At 36.8% G+C, this 14,427-nt stretch overlaps 1 protein-coding gene across 4 annotated transcripts in view; it reads right to left on the bottom strand.

Annotated features, from left to right (window-relative positions):
• The window catches only part of NME7 (NME/NM23 family member 7), an 88,278-nt gene that overhangs the window by 34,905 nt on the left and 38,946 nt on the right, over nt 1–14,427 (bottom strand). For all 4 annotated transcript variants that reach the window (XM_071433374.1, XM_071433373.1, XM_071433371.1 and 1 more), the window contains 3 exons: nt 5,606–5,670; nt 4,736–4,804; nt 951–1,052 (listed from right to left, as the gene is read on the bottom strand). In XM_071433374.1, coding sequence (XP_071289475.1) covers nt 951–1,052; nt 4,736–4,804; nt 5,606–5,670 — 236 coding nt within the window. The remainder of the gene's footprint in view (nt 1–950; nt 1,053–4,735; nt 4,805–5,605; nt 5,671–14,427) is intronic.

The raw sequence follows: 14,427 nt of genomic DNA, 5'->3' as shown, positions 1-14,427 counted from the left end.
CTACTGATATACCATCCTACAGTTAAAACTAAGTCAGATAAATGGCTTATGCTCTGTTTACAAGAGGCTAACCCAGTAGGGAAATATTTGAATGCTACCAAACAGAAAAGGCAATAAAATTTTGGATAATGCCTTTAATCTGTACTTTCTATAATGAAAACTCTGTATCTGAAGAAAAACATCCTGAATAACTTGTTCTCCCCTTTAAACATTCATTTGTGTGATTATTTTCCAAGAAGATTAGTGACTTGCCTCAAGTCTGCCACTAAAACATTAAATAGTAACAAGAAAAACATACAAGCCCTGACTTCACTGCCCCCATTGTGCCTTTCACCTCATCCTTCTTGTGTGTAGAGCGGCCTTCACTATTTAACAGAAATCTGCAAACTTTTTGAGACAGTACTTACACCTGTCTTCAAATTGCACACAGTATTACACACATGTAATTATACACCTCAATAAATGAAAAACAAAAGCTAGCAGCAAACAGGTATGAGAACTTTGACACTTTTTTTTGTTTGCTTCCTTCTAAAAATCAAAGGAACCTATTCTCCTTTCAGTTTCATCTTAGGAGAATGCCACAGACTGAACTGAATTAACAAGTGATCACACTAGCATCCACAAGAAATAACTGTTCATTCCAGGGCTCTGAAGCTTTGCATTCTTGTATTTGTGAATTCTTAAACAGAGATTTTTGCCTAGATAGCTTTCCTTTCACATAAATGTCATCACAGTATTTTATAATCTGGTTTAGGTAAGAACAGAAGGGTTACTAAAGGATTTGCAAATTAGTCCACCAAGGTCAGTTTTTGACCTCTTATAATAAGGTAATACTGACATATTTCTAATGAATGCAGCAGGCATGTGGCAGCTATACCACACTTTGACATTTTAATTCACTTAGCACATCAATTTTTTATGCTTTATTTATCACTCAAGAAAGTACTTACAGGGTCAGAAGGACCACAGAAGTCTCTGAACACTTTTGAAGGATCGAACTGTCTAATCTCCATTGCTATGCAAGGGCCTGAACACAACTCTGAAACCATCTCCTGGAAGAGAAAGAAGACAGAAAAAAACTTGAACTCTTTGGGTTTCAGCAAGGGTTGCATTTCTCCCCAAAACAAGGCCCAAACTTACAGGACACGAACAATTAAGAAACATGCATTTAGGAAAGTGAGGACACTAAACAGATACCATTAGTACTCACCACAAAAGAAATGTTTTCCATTTTGCTACTTGGTTTAGAAGGTGGAAATTGAGAAAAATTGGTTATTCAGCTTCAACAGGATTCTGAATAGCATATAACTGCATCCACAATACCTTAAATTCTTTTGTAGGTACATCCTTAATTGATTTGGACCTAGATTCCAAGGTAGTATCTCATAACTTGTCAAACTAGACTAAATCACTGGAATGTACTTTGCTGGGTTTTAAACCTGAAAAATCACGCTATGTTCAGCCAGTTCCACAGGCAGCAATGTACTTTGCAGTGTTCCCTACCAGAAGCACAGTACACAGCCTATATGTTTTTAAATATACACTCATTTGATGCCTTTAAGTCATTAAAATGTCTCCTGGCCTTTTGGTTCTCTCTGTCTTTTCCTCACAGGTTACTACAGAAACTGAAACACACAACCCAACAGTATCTGTGCCTGTTCCCCTTTCCTGTTAGGGAAAGGGTCTGGCAATATTCTTGTGATGTACTAATACCAGGATCTCAGTAATGGTGAAATCATCTGTTTCCCTGGAGTCTCCAGGAGAGTAAAGAGACATTGTGAGTTCTGTGTGGGTGATGAAGATGGGTCTTAGTTTTCATAAGCTCAAAATAACCCTGGGCATTAGTGCCAATTTGGAGTTTGTTAATTAGAGGTATGGGTTTTACAAGCAGAAAGAATCTATTTTGATGTTCTAGTCTGACTTCCTTTTTTAAATCATGGCCTTATAATTGCATAGTTGTCTAGAAATCTGGACAGACAAGTTTAAAACAAATAAAGACAATTAAAGGAATCAAAACCAACGAGGAAAGACGAAAGGGCAAGACATGCACAGAAAGTAAGAGAGGATAGGTAAGGACTAACAAGGTTCTGCAATCATGCCCAGCCACAGGCAAATCAAAGATGAACCATGGCAAAGCATACAGAGTGGATGAAAGAGCAGAAGGAAAACTACAACTAAATCCTTCTCTTCCTTCTATGAATTCTGACAGAAAAGAAATACACAATGACTCCGAGTAAAGTAGCACTGCTGCAAAAGCTACTATCCTCATACTGGATTCCATACTGAGAACGTGTGAATTTTATCTAGTGCCTCTCTGAATTTTATCTAGTGCCTCTATCATCAACCAGATCCTAGGAAATTTAGGTAGAAGTCTTCCTTAAGGACATGAAAGGAGTGCAGACTAGCTTCATGCTCTACAACATAAATAAATATTTTAATTCCAAAAACTGTTTTATCACTAACAGATCCTCTGTTCAGAACAGGTCAAAGAGGCACGTATTTTATTCTGCTAAGAAACAGTAAACAGTTCCTCCCACTTTTATTGTTTCTGTCTCAGCACAAAGATCCCACCAGCAACAGTGAGCAACATGACCAAAGTGACTCCTGACTCCTTTGTTACTGCACAGAGCTGAGACCTGAAGACCAGATGCCACCATGTACAGCACAAAGGCAGGTGGCTCTATGTCAGACAAGTCTGATCTACTTACACAGCCTCATCAAGTCCAGAGCTGAGTCTAAATAGCAGACAACATTTGTCTGGTGAGGCACCTATTACAGCTACATCAAATTTTCTCTGGCAAATAGTTTATTCATCAAATAGCATGGTTTGTGGTCAGCCAGAACCATTCCTGGAGGTGGATCAAGCTCAAGGATTTTTGGTTAACAAAGTGGATTCTGAGCTGAAATAATCTCACTTCTTTTTCCCCATTTTCTATTCTGGCTAGAGTAGGAAATAAAAGCAAAACAGCACAAAAACTAAGCAACAGTATGTAAAATCCCATATAGGAGATACTAACAAAGCTAAAATTCTGGGCAATTGTACAGCTTTCTCTTTTCCCAGAATACTTTAAATACAATGTCAAACCTTTATCTGACTGACAAGAAATAACCAGAAGAAATGGAACTACAGTTTTTTAAGATGATTTCTGGATACTAGTATCTTTTCTGCTGAGTTATTTTGGAATGATAAATAAAATTTAGATCAAAACAGATGGTTCTGAATCACATATAGAAGTGGTCATATTCTTTCTCCAATATCCTATTTTGTAACACACTTTCCTATTTGACTGCACTGCAATATCCATTGCTGTTCCCATGTGTGCCTTCTCCAAAACCCTTTACCATCATGATTAGCTTTTCTATGTTTTCCTACTTTTCAGATATTGAATGCATGAAAATATGAATTTGATTTCTTTTCAACTGAGTCAATCCAGCACATATAACCTGCAGGATGGAGCCCCAAATTCTCACTTTTCTTGACATCACCTACAATGCATTTTATTTATTGACTTACCTTGTTTAAATGCCACCTTCCCCTCTGAGTAACTCTCCAATTAAATTATATAACTAAAATTTACAACTTGTTAGAGGATTAGAGATTGTGCAGCCCAAGAGCTGCAGACAATGGCAGAGAATTTCACATTTTGTTCAAAGCAGAGACTTTTGCAGCACTACAGGACTCCTCAGACCCTGAAATACTGGTCAGATACTTCAGTTTTTAAATTCTGCCACATACTCACAAGTATGCCTGTCCAATCTCCCTTTGGTACTTGTCAAAAATGATGTTCAGAGGATGCCTTATGAGTATTCCCCAATCTGAGAGTGAATTAACAGCATTCCTAACCCATTTAAAGACAAATCTACAAACCCTGTTGAAATAAGTTAGACTGAACAATCATAAAGGAGGAAAAAATAATAAAAATTTCATTTTCAGAGTAATATTAGTAAATATGTAGAAAACTTACAATAATGTAACCATTTAAAAATTAAGGATAATTTGCAACATAATAGCATAGCAGTGAAGCTAAACTCATTACTATGAGTAAATTACACAGTAACGTAAAAATTACTATGAGTAAAATGAACCAAAATCCTCTGGGAGAAGGTGATCCAGAACTACAAGCTCATCTTCTTGTATTCCCATTGTTCTATCTGCAGTCAGGAAGTTTTACGTGACAGTACAAGAAATCATAACATTGTAGAGAGTCTCAGATGTCCACTGGGATTACAGCATATCTCAAACTTCTTAAATTTTCTGAATATTTATGAAAGTCAGATTGACTTATATATAAGTCAAATGACTTATATATGACAAATAGACCAAAGAATAGTTCAAGATGCCATTAGGATAGCCTCCAACACAGCAGCCTCATTGTAAATAAAATTATAAATATGTATTTTGGTCCAAGCCACTCTTACAATATCCAATCAAATAAAGATGCAGGTGTGAAGAGTCTCATAGTTCAACATCAATAAAATAACTTTTCTGGGGGAAGCTGGGGACATGACTCTGTTGTATTTTACAAATTCCTTGGCTGAACAATTTCCATTAAAGACTGTGTTAGATTATGACACACATAACACAATTCTCACAATGAATTAATTTATTTGAGAACAGACTAGAACTGTTCAACAAAAGAAACCACATCACAATCCCAAGCAATAAGAAATGTGGTAATTTCCTCACTTGAGCATATTTTATTTTTAAACAGATTCTTGTTAAACTTAGGCTTACCAGGTATTCAGGGACAACGCCTTTGTAAATCTCATAAAATTCTTCCACATTTGGACGCTCCATGTTAAACTAAAAAACCAAAATGTTAGCCAGTCTATATTAAACAACAGGAATACATAGACAGCCATTCTTAACCAGCAAACATTCAGAATCCTCTAACTTTTACTAGGTAAAAGGAATGGCTTTACTACTGTAATATGAAGCATGTCAGCAACTTATTGATAGCACAGGCAACATAGCACACAGTACCTTTTCTACATCAGATACAAGTAGACAATGTAGCATTGGCTGATCCCACTAAGAAAGGCACTATTCTTCATTTGTGATAGGGATTTGAGTGATAGGAGAATGTCAGATCTTGAGACTTTCACCACAACTGAAGGGCAGGACTCTTGGGAACAATCTCTGTGCCAAATCCCTTTAACTGATGAGGTATTCAGGGTGTCAAAATCCCTCAAGTACCTTTAAAAGCATTCCCCATAATTCATACTAAATATATATTTTAAAAAAAATTAAGGAAGGATATTAAAAATAGTTTAATTAATCTTAGCTAGTACATTTTGTAAATGTACATATCTCAAATTGATCCGGAAGAGACAGATATAATTACCTCCCCTGCTAACTATGGGGAAACTCAGATACAGGGAAGTGAAGTGTCTTGGCTCAAGGTCACCAAGCAAACAGAAACAGATTATCTGATCAGTCAGATACTAAAATACAAATATCACCAGGACAATGCTGATCCCAAAACACTGCTACAGCCTGCACAAGAGTTTTATACTGCAGGAAGACACCTGTGCACCGCTATGACATGCATACAGCACTACTCCAACTTCTGTTTATCATAAAAACAAACAAAAGGAAACCTACCATCTGCAAAGCTGAGATCTCAAATCCTTCCTTGAGGATGGCTTTTATAATCTTTCCAGAAAGCCCTGAAGAAACATGGAAAATACAGTATTCAATGTCAAAAAGCAGATTTTACAACTGAAAGGTATTATGCCAATATACTGCTTATTCTCAAACGGAAAAAACAGTGTTTGTGTAATGCTTGAGAGGAAGCAGAGAACAGGGCTGAGTTCACACACTTTATGTTCTATATGAGCTTACACATTGATGGTTTCAAATAATTAAACTCCATGCAGCTGCTGAAAAGCATTTCTACCAAAAAAGGTAATTAGTGAAGCCTTTGCTTTTCTCAGATCAACTGCAAAACACCCAGTTGATCCAAGACCAAGATTTATATTTTTAATGAAGACCCACTGGCAATACTGATTCTTAATCAGTCATCAATTCAGAGCACCAGCTGTCTTTTTCTTTTTGCAGGTCCTACTTTAAGCCAGAAAGAATGCAGGATGATAACAAATGTTGCCAATGAACTAGCACAGGAGTTTTTGTCTTCTATGGGAAAATCACATTAGTGCAAAGTAACCTATTCCTTCAAAGTTTACAGCTCACAAATATGCTATTGCTGATGATACTGCTTGCTTTTTCTCTCCAGAACACATCCTCAAAGACTGACTGATATTGTAAAACAAAACATGGAACTTCACAAAACAAGAACCACTGATTTTCCACTGATGTATATTTTAGATTTGCCCGTGCCTATAAGATCAGGCAATTTTGGAGATTATGGATTATGGCAGCCAAGCACAGTACTCTGTATGAGTGAATTTCACAGAATCATTGTTTTTTTATAGAACACAAATGCCTGTCCTCTAGTACAATTTGTGAGAAACTACAAATTACTGTACATTTATCTAGAAAAGAATTAATCATAGAAGAATACCCTGTAACGAATTATTACAGCAGATGTGACTCCTGGTCATCAGATCCTTTTATTAAGTAGTCTTTTAATTGCAGGATATTTAGCACTGCACAAATTTAGGAGATGAGAATAAAACAAAGCTAGTATGGAAGTTATAGCATGCTTGAGATACAGCCTACCTGTGGCATAGGACTGGGGAGCTTCCTACCACATTAAAAGGTCAGTGGAAGCTCTGAGTAAATGACACTGAGGGTTGAAAGGCTTTCAAAATTGTATTTACAAATGAAAATGAAAAAAAAAACCAAACATGTCTCTGAAGTATTTGCTACTGTATTTTCATACTAAGGTTTGTGTAGAAAAGCTTTCCCTCTACAAAACACTGCATATTTCTTCCAAAAATCTTCCAGCTACTGAAGGGAATATCTGAGATTTCAGAGCATCCTCAGTCCATGCAGCTCTTTGTGTTTATAGAACATAGAAACAAGCAGAGGCAAATACAATTCCTGTCCCACTATACTGTTCCACCATGTTTTGGTGAAAGTTCACTTCTGTGAGCCCAGAGGAAAAAAAAAATACCCATTTTTTAAGATTAAAAAAAAAATAAAATTGCAACAGCAAAATGAAGGGTGTTGGACAGGTTTGCCCAGGAAATGTAAGACCACATCAGAGAAAGAACCCAGAGCTCTGATTTCTTTTTGTCCACTCTGCTGGAAAGGCTGAGCAGCTCAGATGCTTCCACACAGATTCCACTGAGGCAGTGAGCCTTCAGTCTTGTTTTCAGAGATAAATGGGCAGTTTGTAAAGAGATCAAGTGACTGGCTGGGAATCATTCAGGAAATGAATAAATAAATGAATTTAATTAATTAACTAATTAAATATGTGACACAGCATAAACATTTCCTCATTCTCAAACTTCAAAGACAACACTCTGGTCAACTGCTTCACCAGAAACCAGCAAAGATGAAGACAAGACACTGGCAGATAAATGGTCACTCTCACTTGCAGGGAAAAAGCTATTAGAAACATAAGAGACAGCTGCTTTGTCTGACAGATATCCATTTTACACTTTATCAGTCAAGAATGGGCAACTTGCATAGGCACTCTAAGCCAACGAGCATCTAATTAAAATACATCAACTTAGGGGGTATTATGGAGATCTGCTTTTTACAGAACTTTTGTCTTCAGCAGTTTTACAACCTATAAATAAAATCCATGTATAAGAGAATAAAAGGGGGACTCTATTTAGCTTTCTGGACTGTTTCTCTACTGAAGGAACTAAGACCTATCTCTTCTGTAGAGAGGAGATAGTCTCCTTTAACAATAGAAATGAAAGTAGGAAGGTATTTTGCATAAAGGTCTTTAATACAAGGTTTCTTTAATAATTGTGATAAATCTATCAAGATTTTCCTCTACATTGTATTTCTGAGTTCACTCTCACTCATCAGAGCAGCAGAGCACTTTGTTGCTCCAGACAGATTGCTCATGTCTTCAACATCCAAAAGGCTTAACCAAAGGACTTATAGTCACCATTCAGACAGATAGACATCTCACCCACAAAATTAGAAGTGCCTTGAGGAAGAAAGGCCATGAGATTTCATTTATGTTTGCGAAGCAGGATGTTAGCTCCACTTGCAGGATGTGGAAATTGAGGCAGCGGAGCATAAGCAAGTTGCCAGTGGCAGCGCAGATCCACAGATCCAGTGACTTGCTCTGCCTTGTCCCAGTTTAGGCAATCCACGTATCATTTCTCCTAGGGACACTTTCCTTTCAAATTCTACCTGAACCAAAATAGAAACAAAAAGCACAAAGGCAATCCCCAAGCAATAGAAGAATGCAAGCTCAAGGCTCAGCCTGGGATCTGTCTGAGGCTTTCAGCTAGTTGCATGATTGAACTGGGACATATCCTCTTCTTTGGGGGCAGATAAGGCTCAGGAAAATATGAGCTAATTAGAGTGCCATTTCAGCAGCTTTCAACAGTTCTTTTCAACTTTAAAATCCAAATCTGTAGTGAAAAAACAACTTTCTAAGGACCCTTCAAAAAGGGTCAGTGGATGTTTAAAATGTGATTACAGTAAGAACACAAATCAAAGCCACAGATTAGGCACCAGTTATGATAAATTTTCAGTCTCAAAGCACAAAAGAATCCCAAGCATTACTAAATACAACTGAGGGAATTTAACACTAATCCAAGAAAGAAGAGTGAAAGAAAGGGAGCTCAGGCACACATTTTTTGTCTTCTGGGCAGCATTATATTACTACATACCTAGTACAGGACATAATAATTTTCCAATATAGACAGAAATAATTTTCCAATATATTTTAATCAGGAAAAATGATAAAGTATCAAGACTTCATCAGTTACATTAATATTATATGACTTGGTTGCTTTACAACATACAGTATCTGAAAATTGTCCTTCATTAAGAAACAGAAAGTAGCAGGGAAGACATCGGACTGAAAAGTATTACCACTGTTTGCAGAATTATGCATTGGGATAAAATAAAACAGTTTAATGCAAGTCACTTTTAACTTTAATCAATGAGCCACAGCAGCTGTGCTACTGGGGACCTTTCAGTCCCAGTGCACTATGAACCACCAGCCCTAGGAATAGGAATGTTACATTCTCTTCCCTTTCTTCTTGACCTGTTTCCTAATTTAGCCATTCCTCTGATAAAAGCTCATTCGGCAAGATAGCAGACTGCTTTCAAATCAAGGCAAGAACTAGATTCCTCATCTCAGCCTCCATATGTCGTTTTTTTTAAATCCTTCCAATAATTAAAAATAATTCCTCTTAAACGTCAGGGGTTTTTTGACAGGAATACAAAACCTGCCAGATCAGATTGATGATCCACCTCATCCAGTAATATACTTCTAAAAGTAACTTGTACTGGGTGCTTAACATATCACTAACTATAAGGAGCAATTTAATTTAATGTTTTTTTCTGACATTTTGAAACGCAATTTTGCTTCATAGTATAATGAAATAATCTGATTCTTTACTGCCAAGTGGTAAGGTCCTACTTCAAAACTCCGGAGAATCACAATCAGGCTTGACTCCAAGCAATGTCCTTTTTGAACTCTAGAAGATGGAAAAGTGGGATTTAGAGTTGGCCCCCCTGCAATATATTTCAGTTGAAGTTCTTGCTAATCTTTGTTTCAGACAACATTGGAAAACACTGGGCAGTAAGTAAATGACAAATGTCATTCTCAAAAAGTGCACTTCTTCCTATCAGTTGGTCAACCTATACCCTGAAGAACAAGGTTTCTCTCTCTTTTCTTCTTTTTCTACTTAGGAATAACACAACTCTAGACATTTTTACTATGCAGCATAAATACACCATTTTTAGACTCCCAAAAGTTTGGTCATGGTGATAATCTATAATTATTGGTCTTCCAACCCCACTGTCTACTGTGTGAAAAAGGATATGAAGTCATTTTTGCACCTGTGCTCTTGGCACACCAGGGAATGACAGAGGGTCTCCTGAGTGACACACTCTGGGCCAGCAAAGGAGAGGGGAACCTCAAAAGCCTCCCAGGCTAGTGAAGAGGAGGAAAAGAATGTGCATTAGCCTATAATTACAAACAATAACTTTAATCTACTATTTCACTGTCAAATTAATTCTGGAGGTTAAAATCTTCATGCGATCCCCTCCAATCTGGAAAGTTCAACAACTCACTCTCCTAGAACAATAGTAAATACACTATAAGCTCCGTAATTATTTTCCACTTGGCAAAAGACTATCACATATTCCTATATTCTGTGCCTTGGCTGTCTTCAGATCCAGTATCTTGCCTTTCTCCTTACACTCTGATTTGAAAAGGGTAGTAAAAGAAGAGACTTCAATATATTTACCTTTTGCTTCAAGGTACAGTGAGTTAGATAAAGCATGGTCACATTTTTTTCATTTTTCTAAAATGTTCCCAAAAATTTCTGGTAACTTCAGGTTCCATTACATCACCAAACATCAGGCCAGTGACACACTGCAAAGTATTCCTTAATGATTACATTAAATCTTCTTTCTGCTAAATTAGTAAATATTCACATATTTTGTAAATGTACTTAGAGAAAGCTGTATATCCCTGTCCTACCTATCTCAGGTTAAATAAATTAAACCCATACAGCTTTCATTGGCTAAATGTCTTATTCTTTTGCTCTCTTTTTCTGTTCTTTTTAAAACAGAGAGCCCAAAAATTGGATATGATAAATTAGTTGGATTTTCATTAAGCAGAACTAGTGGGTACGTAGTGAACACAGATTGTGCCTCTTTCATCACTAAACCAACAATTTCTCAAACTTTTCACTGACACTCTGCCAGTTCTTTATTTTATATCTTTGCATTTATTATCCCTTCTCCACAGTAGTGTTATGCAGTTTATACTCAGTTTCATCATCTTTGCATCACACAATTTCTGTAATTCATCATGAATGTTCTGATGTTCTGTTCACAGAAATATTCTGTTCACATCCTTCAAAATTTCAGTCGGCACTCTGTGTGATACCACGTGTGAACATTGCAAGCATGCTCTAAACTCACCCATCCAAGCCATTAATGACAATATTGACAAGAACTGGCCCAGGATGCCTGATAAGACTTCGTTTGTAAAGCCCTTTTAATTTGATGTGCTCATGTCCAATCCTACATTCAGGGAGACATTTAAAGCTATGCAGATGCCTATGTTGTAAAGATCTAAACAAACAATTTACTCCACTAAAGGAAAATTCTGGTTTCCTGATAGCAAAGAACTTTCACAAAGGCACTGATAACCAAGTGAATTAGGCTATCTTTCACTGTTTTACCTTCTTTTAGAAAAAGAATACTTGGAGAATTCAGAGATCAATATAACATATTTTCCTTCACAAAAGACATGCTGGTAAATGTCCCTCAACCACTGAGTGATTTCAATGAAATTATACACTCCTGATTAATCAGGATGAAAAGAATGAAATTCTTTTCTTGGTATGAAAAGAAGTTTCACTATCTTGGTCCATGCTTAGAATTGACTTTTCTCTAACCCTTTACAAGTGAAAATCCCAAAATGCAGTAGTAAACACTCATTTCTAATGTTGTTTTTTTTTTACAATAATACCATCGTCCCTGCACAGAGATGATTTCCAGTAATATGAACACCACCACTATAAGTCTACTGAATACAGCAGCAAATACATTTTTTCCACTTGTAGGATACTTATGAGCTCCAGCAAGGATCGGATGTGCCATTTGATTTGTTTGGTACTCTGAAGTGTATCTCCTCCTCTTCCTTCCTGTCTCAGACTGTCAGAAAGGATTTCTAAATTCAGTTCACCTCCTCCCCTACCAAAATCTATTTAAATACAAAATATATTTTTCATACATCAAAAAAATAGATGTCACTTTCCCAGTAGTCATTGAAATCCAAAATCAGTCTAAGCTGGGAAACCAATGCCAAGGTGCTAATACTTTAGGCAGAAGTAAAACAAGAAACACTATGGGTTTGGTTTCAAAACCAAAGATCCCCGGCAAGGAATATCCATCATTACAATTACAGCAAAGAATTAACAACACAGATGGAAGCGTATGGATGACTGATTTCACGAAAGCTAAATCTATTTTATCCTAAAAAACAGTGATGAAGTGGCAAAGTAGGTTGTTTTCACTTTAACTACTTTTTTCTAGCTTCTCTAAAGAGAAAAAAACCCAACCAACCAAAAAAAAAACCCAGCACCACTAGACACCACCAAATGCTTCAACATCCTACATAGTATATTCAAGGAAAACATAAGAAACAAACTGCATTTCATTTGACATAAAATACCTGTCCTCCCTGGGCAAGTCTGTCTGCAAAAGAATGCCTGCAGCTGAAAGCAGTGTTTTACTAGTTAGTCCTCACATGACTGCAGCACTAAGATTGCCATGTTGCATGTGGGAATACCCTGAGGTCACATCTCAAACCATCCACTCTGAAGTATCTGCAAAGATTTTTGTTCATTCCACAATTTACTTTTTTTCACTTCCACATTCTATCTACAAATAATTCCTTCCACTTGGCACTCAGTCTTGTAGACAAAATCCAAAGAAAGGTTCTGCCTGTAATGGGGTAAACTCCACAGAATCTGCACTTCACCTTTCTATTATCTGCACACTTATCACAGACAGAAGATGTACTTTCAGATAACTTATGACAAAATTGCACTCATCATTTTTTCTCAGGCCAGTTTTCTGAAAATCCTATTCTAATTCTAGGTCTCCTGAAAATAAAAATACTTAATTACTCAGACTTATGCCTAAAAGGGTAAAAAAAAAAAGCTAACAATTTCCAGAGTTTTTATATCTAATGAATACAAATTGCCTTGAGAAAAACCTATGAAATAGATAAGTAGTGCTAAGAGTGATAATAGATTTGTATCTCTACTATACCATCCTCTTTTTCTTTTCCAGCTTATTCAATTTCCTAACTATACACATGTAAGTACACTTAGCATTATACAGAGGTGAACTGAACATTTTCATAGTGATGCCTTCTCTCTTTCAAAGAGCAACAAGTGTATTGTGTGTCAGGACAGTCCTTCAGCTGTCTGCAGTCAGATAATCCACTACAATGCCGGATTCCCATGCTCTACACTCCTCTCCTCACTCTCTCTTGTACAGTAAATTCACCTGAGATTCTACATAAGTAAACTTTGTTTCTGTACTTGCCCGAGACTGAACTACCATCCTTGGTATTCTTTTTGTCACATTTAGATTTGTCTTTGGAGCTACAAACTATTCTCTCACTTGGAATTTTTCTGCCTTTGCATAAAGAAGGAAATATGATTCTTATGATTTCCTGTCATGCAACATTTTGTTAATGAATATAAAGTTCTACAACTTTCTAAAGCTGTCCACTCGCTACTAAGCTAAAATAGAAGAGGTCTAAGTTTTATCATCCACTCAGAACAGGTCTAAAACCACATTTCCACACAGTATCTTTTTCACTTGGCAAGAAGGTATTCCTGCTCCTTTTATTTTCTACGAGATTTGAATTTTCTTTAGTTGAAGAATACTGTGGAAGACAGCACTGTATCTTTTTTAATTAAGAGGAAAAAGGATTTAATTTAGCAGATACGTTAGAAAAAAATCTCAAGCTTAACACATACAAGGAGAGCAAACCTGTCTGGGTAGTCAGTCTCATGCCTAGGACCTCTCAAAACCATAGAGGCTTCCTTTCCTCTAGGCAGCCTTTTCAGATGGCACATTACACACTTCTGACCTCAGTCTTTACAGCCTGATCATCTCTATTTTAAAATTTTTCGCCTGCTAATTTTCCAAGGAAGAACTAAAGGCCACATCAAAGAAACTTTAAACCTGTCACGAAATACCAAAGTCTACTTCCTACAGCAAACATGACTAAACTGTTACACATAAAAATACTGGAAGTTAATCCCACCCAGTGATCTATAGGGTGCTATTTCTGCTCACAAAGCAGTCAAATCATAACTCTCCTAAGGGCATTACACTGATGTTTACCCATTGTGGTGAATTTACAAGTTTGGCTTCTGAGCACTAGTGCCAATACCTCCAGATCTACTAACATGAGGGGAATTACAAAAAAAAATGCTTATGTGATTGCAACTATGATCTTGTGTCTCAAGTATCAGAAGCACAAGAAGCAGGAGGATTACAGGACGCAGATGAACACTAAAAACTTCAAATTGTTAAATGACTTAACCATACAATCCTAGAGCTGTGCTTACTAGTTACCAACCTACTTGACTAAAAACTGGTCTCAGGAGAAGAGGAGGAAACTGAAAGACACTGAGAAGATTCAGATAACAGATTCTAGAGGGGATAAACCCATCATGTCTCCCTGATGCAGCCCTGGTCAGAACAAATTTGCCTGGAGTAGCATCGGGTTGCTTTTGCATCAGATTGCTTCTAGCTCTCAGTGAAGAAGAATTGGACTGCTC

Source organism: Agelaius tricolor, unplaced genomic scaffold (assembly GCF_023055355.1).
Source record: "Agelaius tricolor isolate 1412-34295 unplaced genomic scaffold, bAgeTri1.0.p SCAF_9, whole genome shotgun sequence".
Taxonomy (NCBI): domain Eukaryota; kingdom Metazoa; phylum Chordata; class Aves; order Passeriformes; family Icteridae; genus Agelaius; species Agelaius tricolor.
This window is presented reverse-complemented; position numbering and strand designations above follow the sequence as displayed.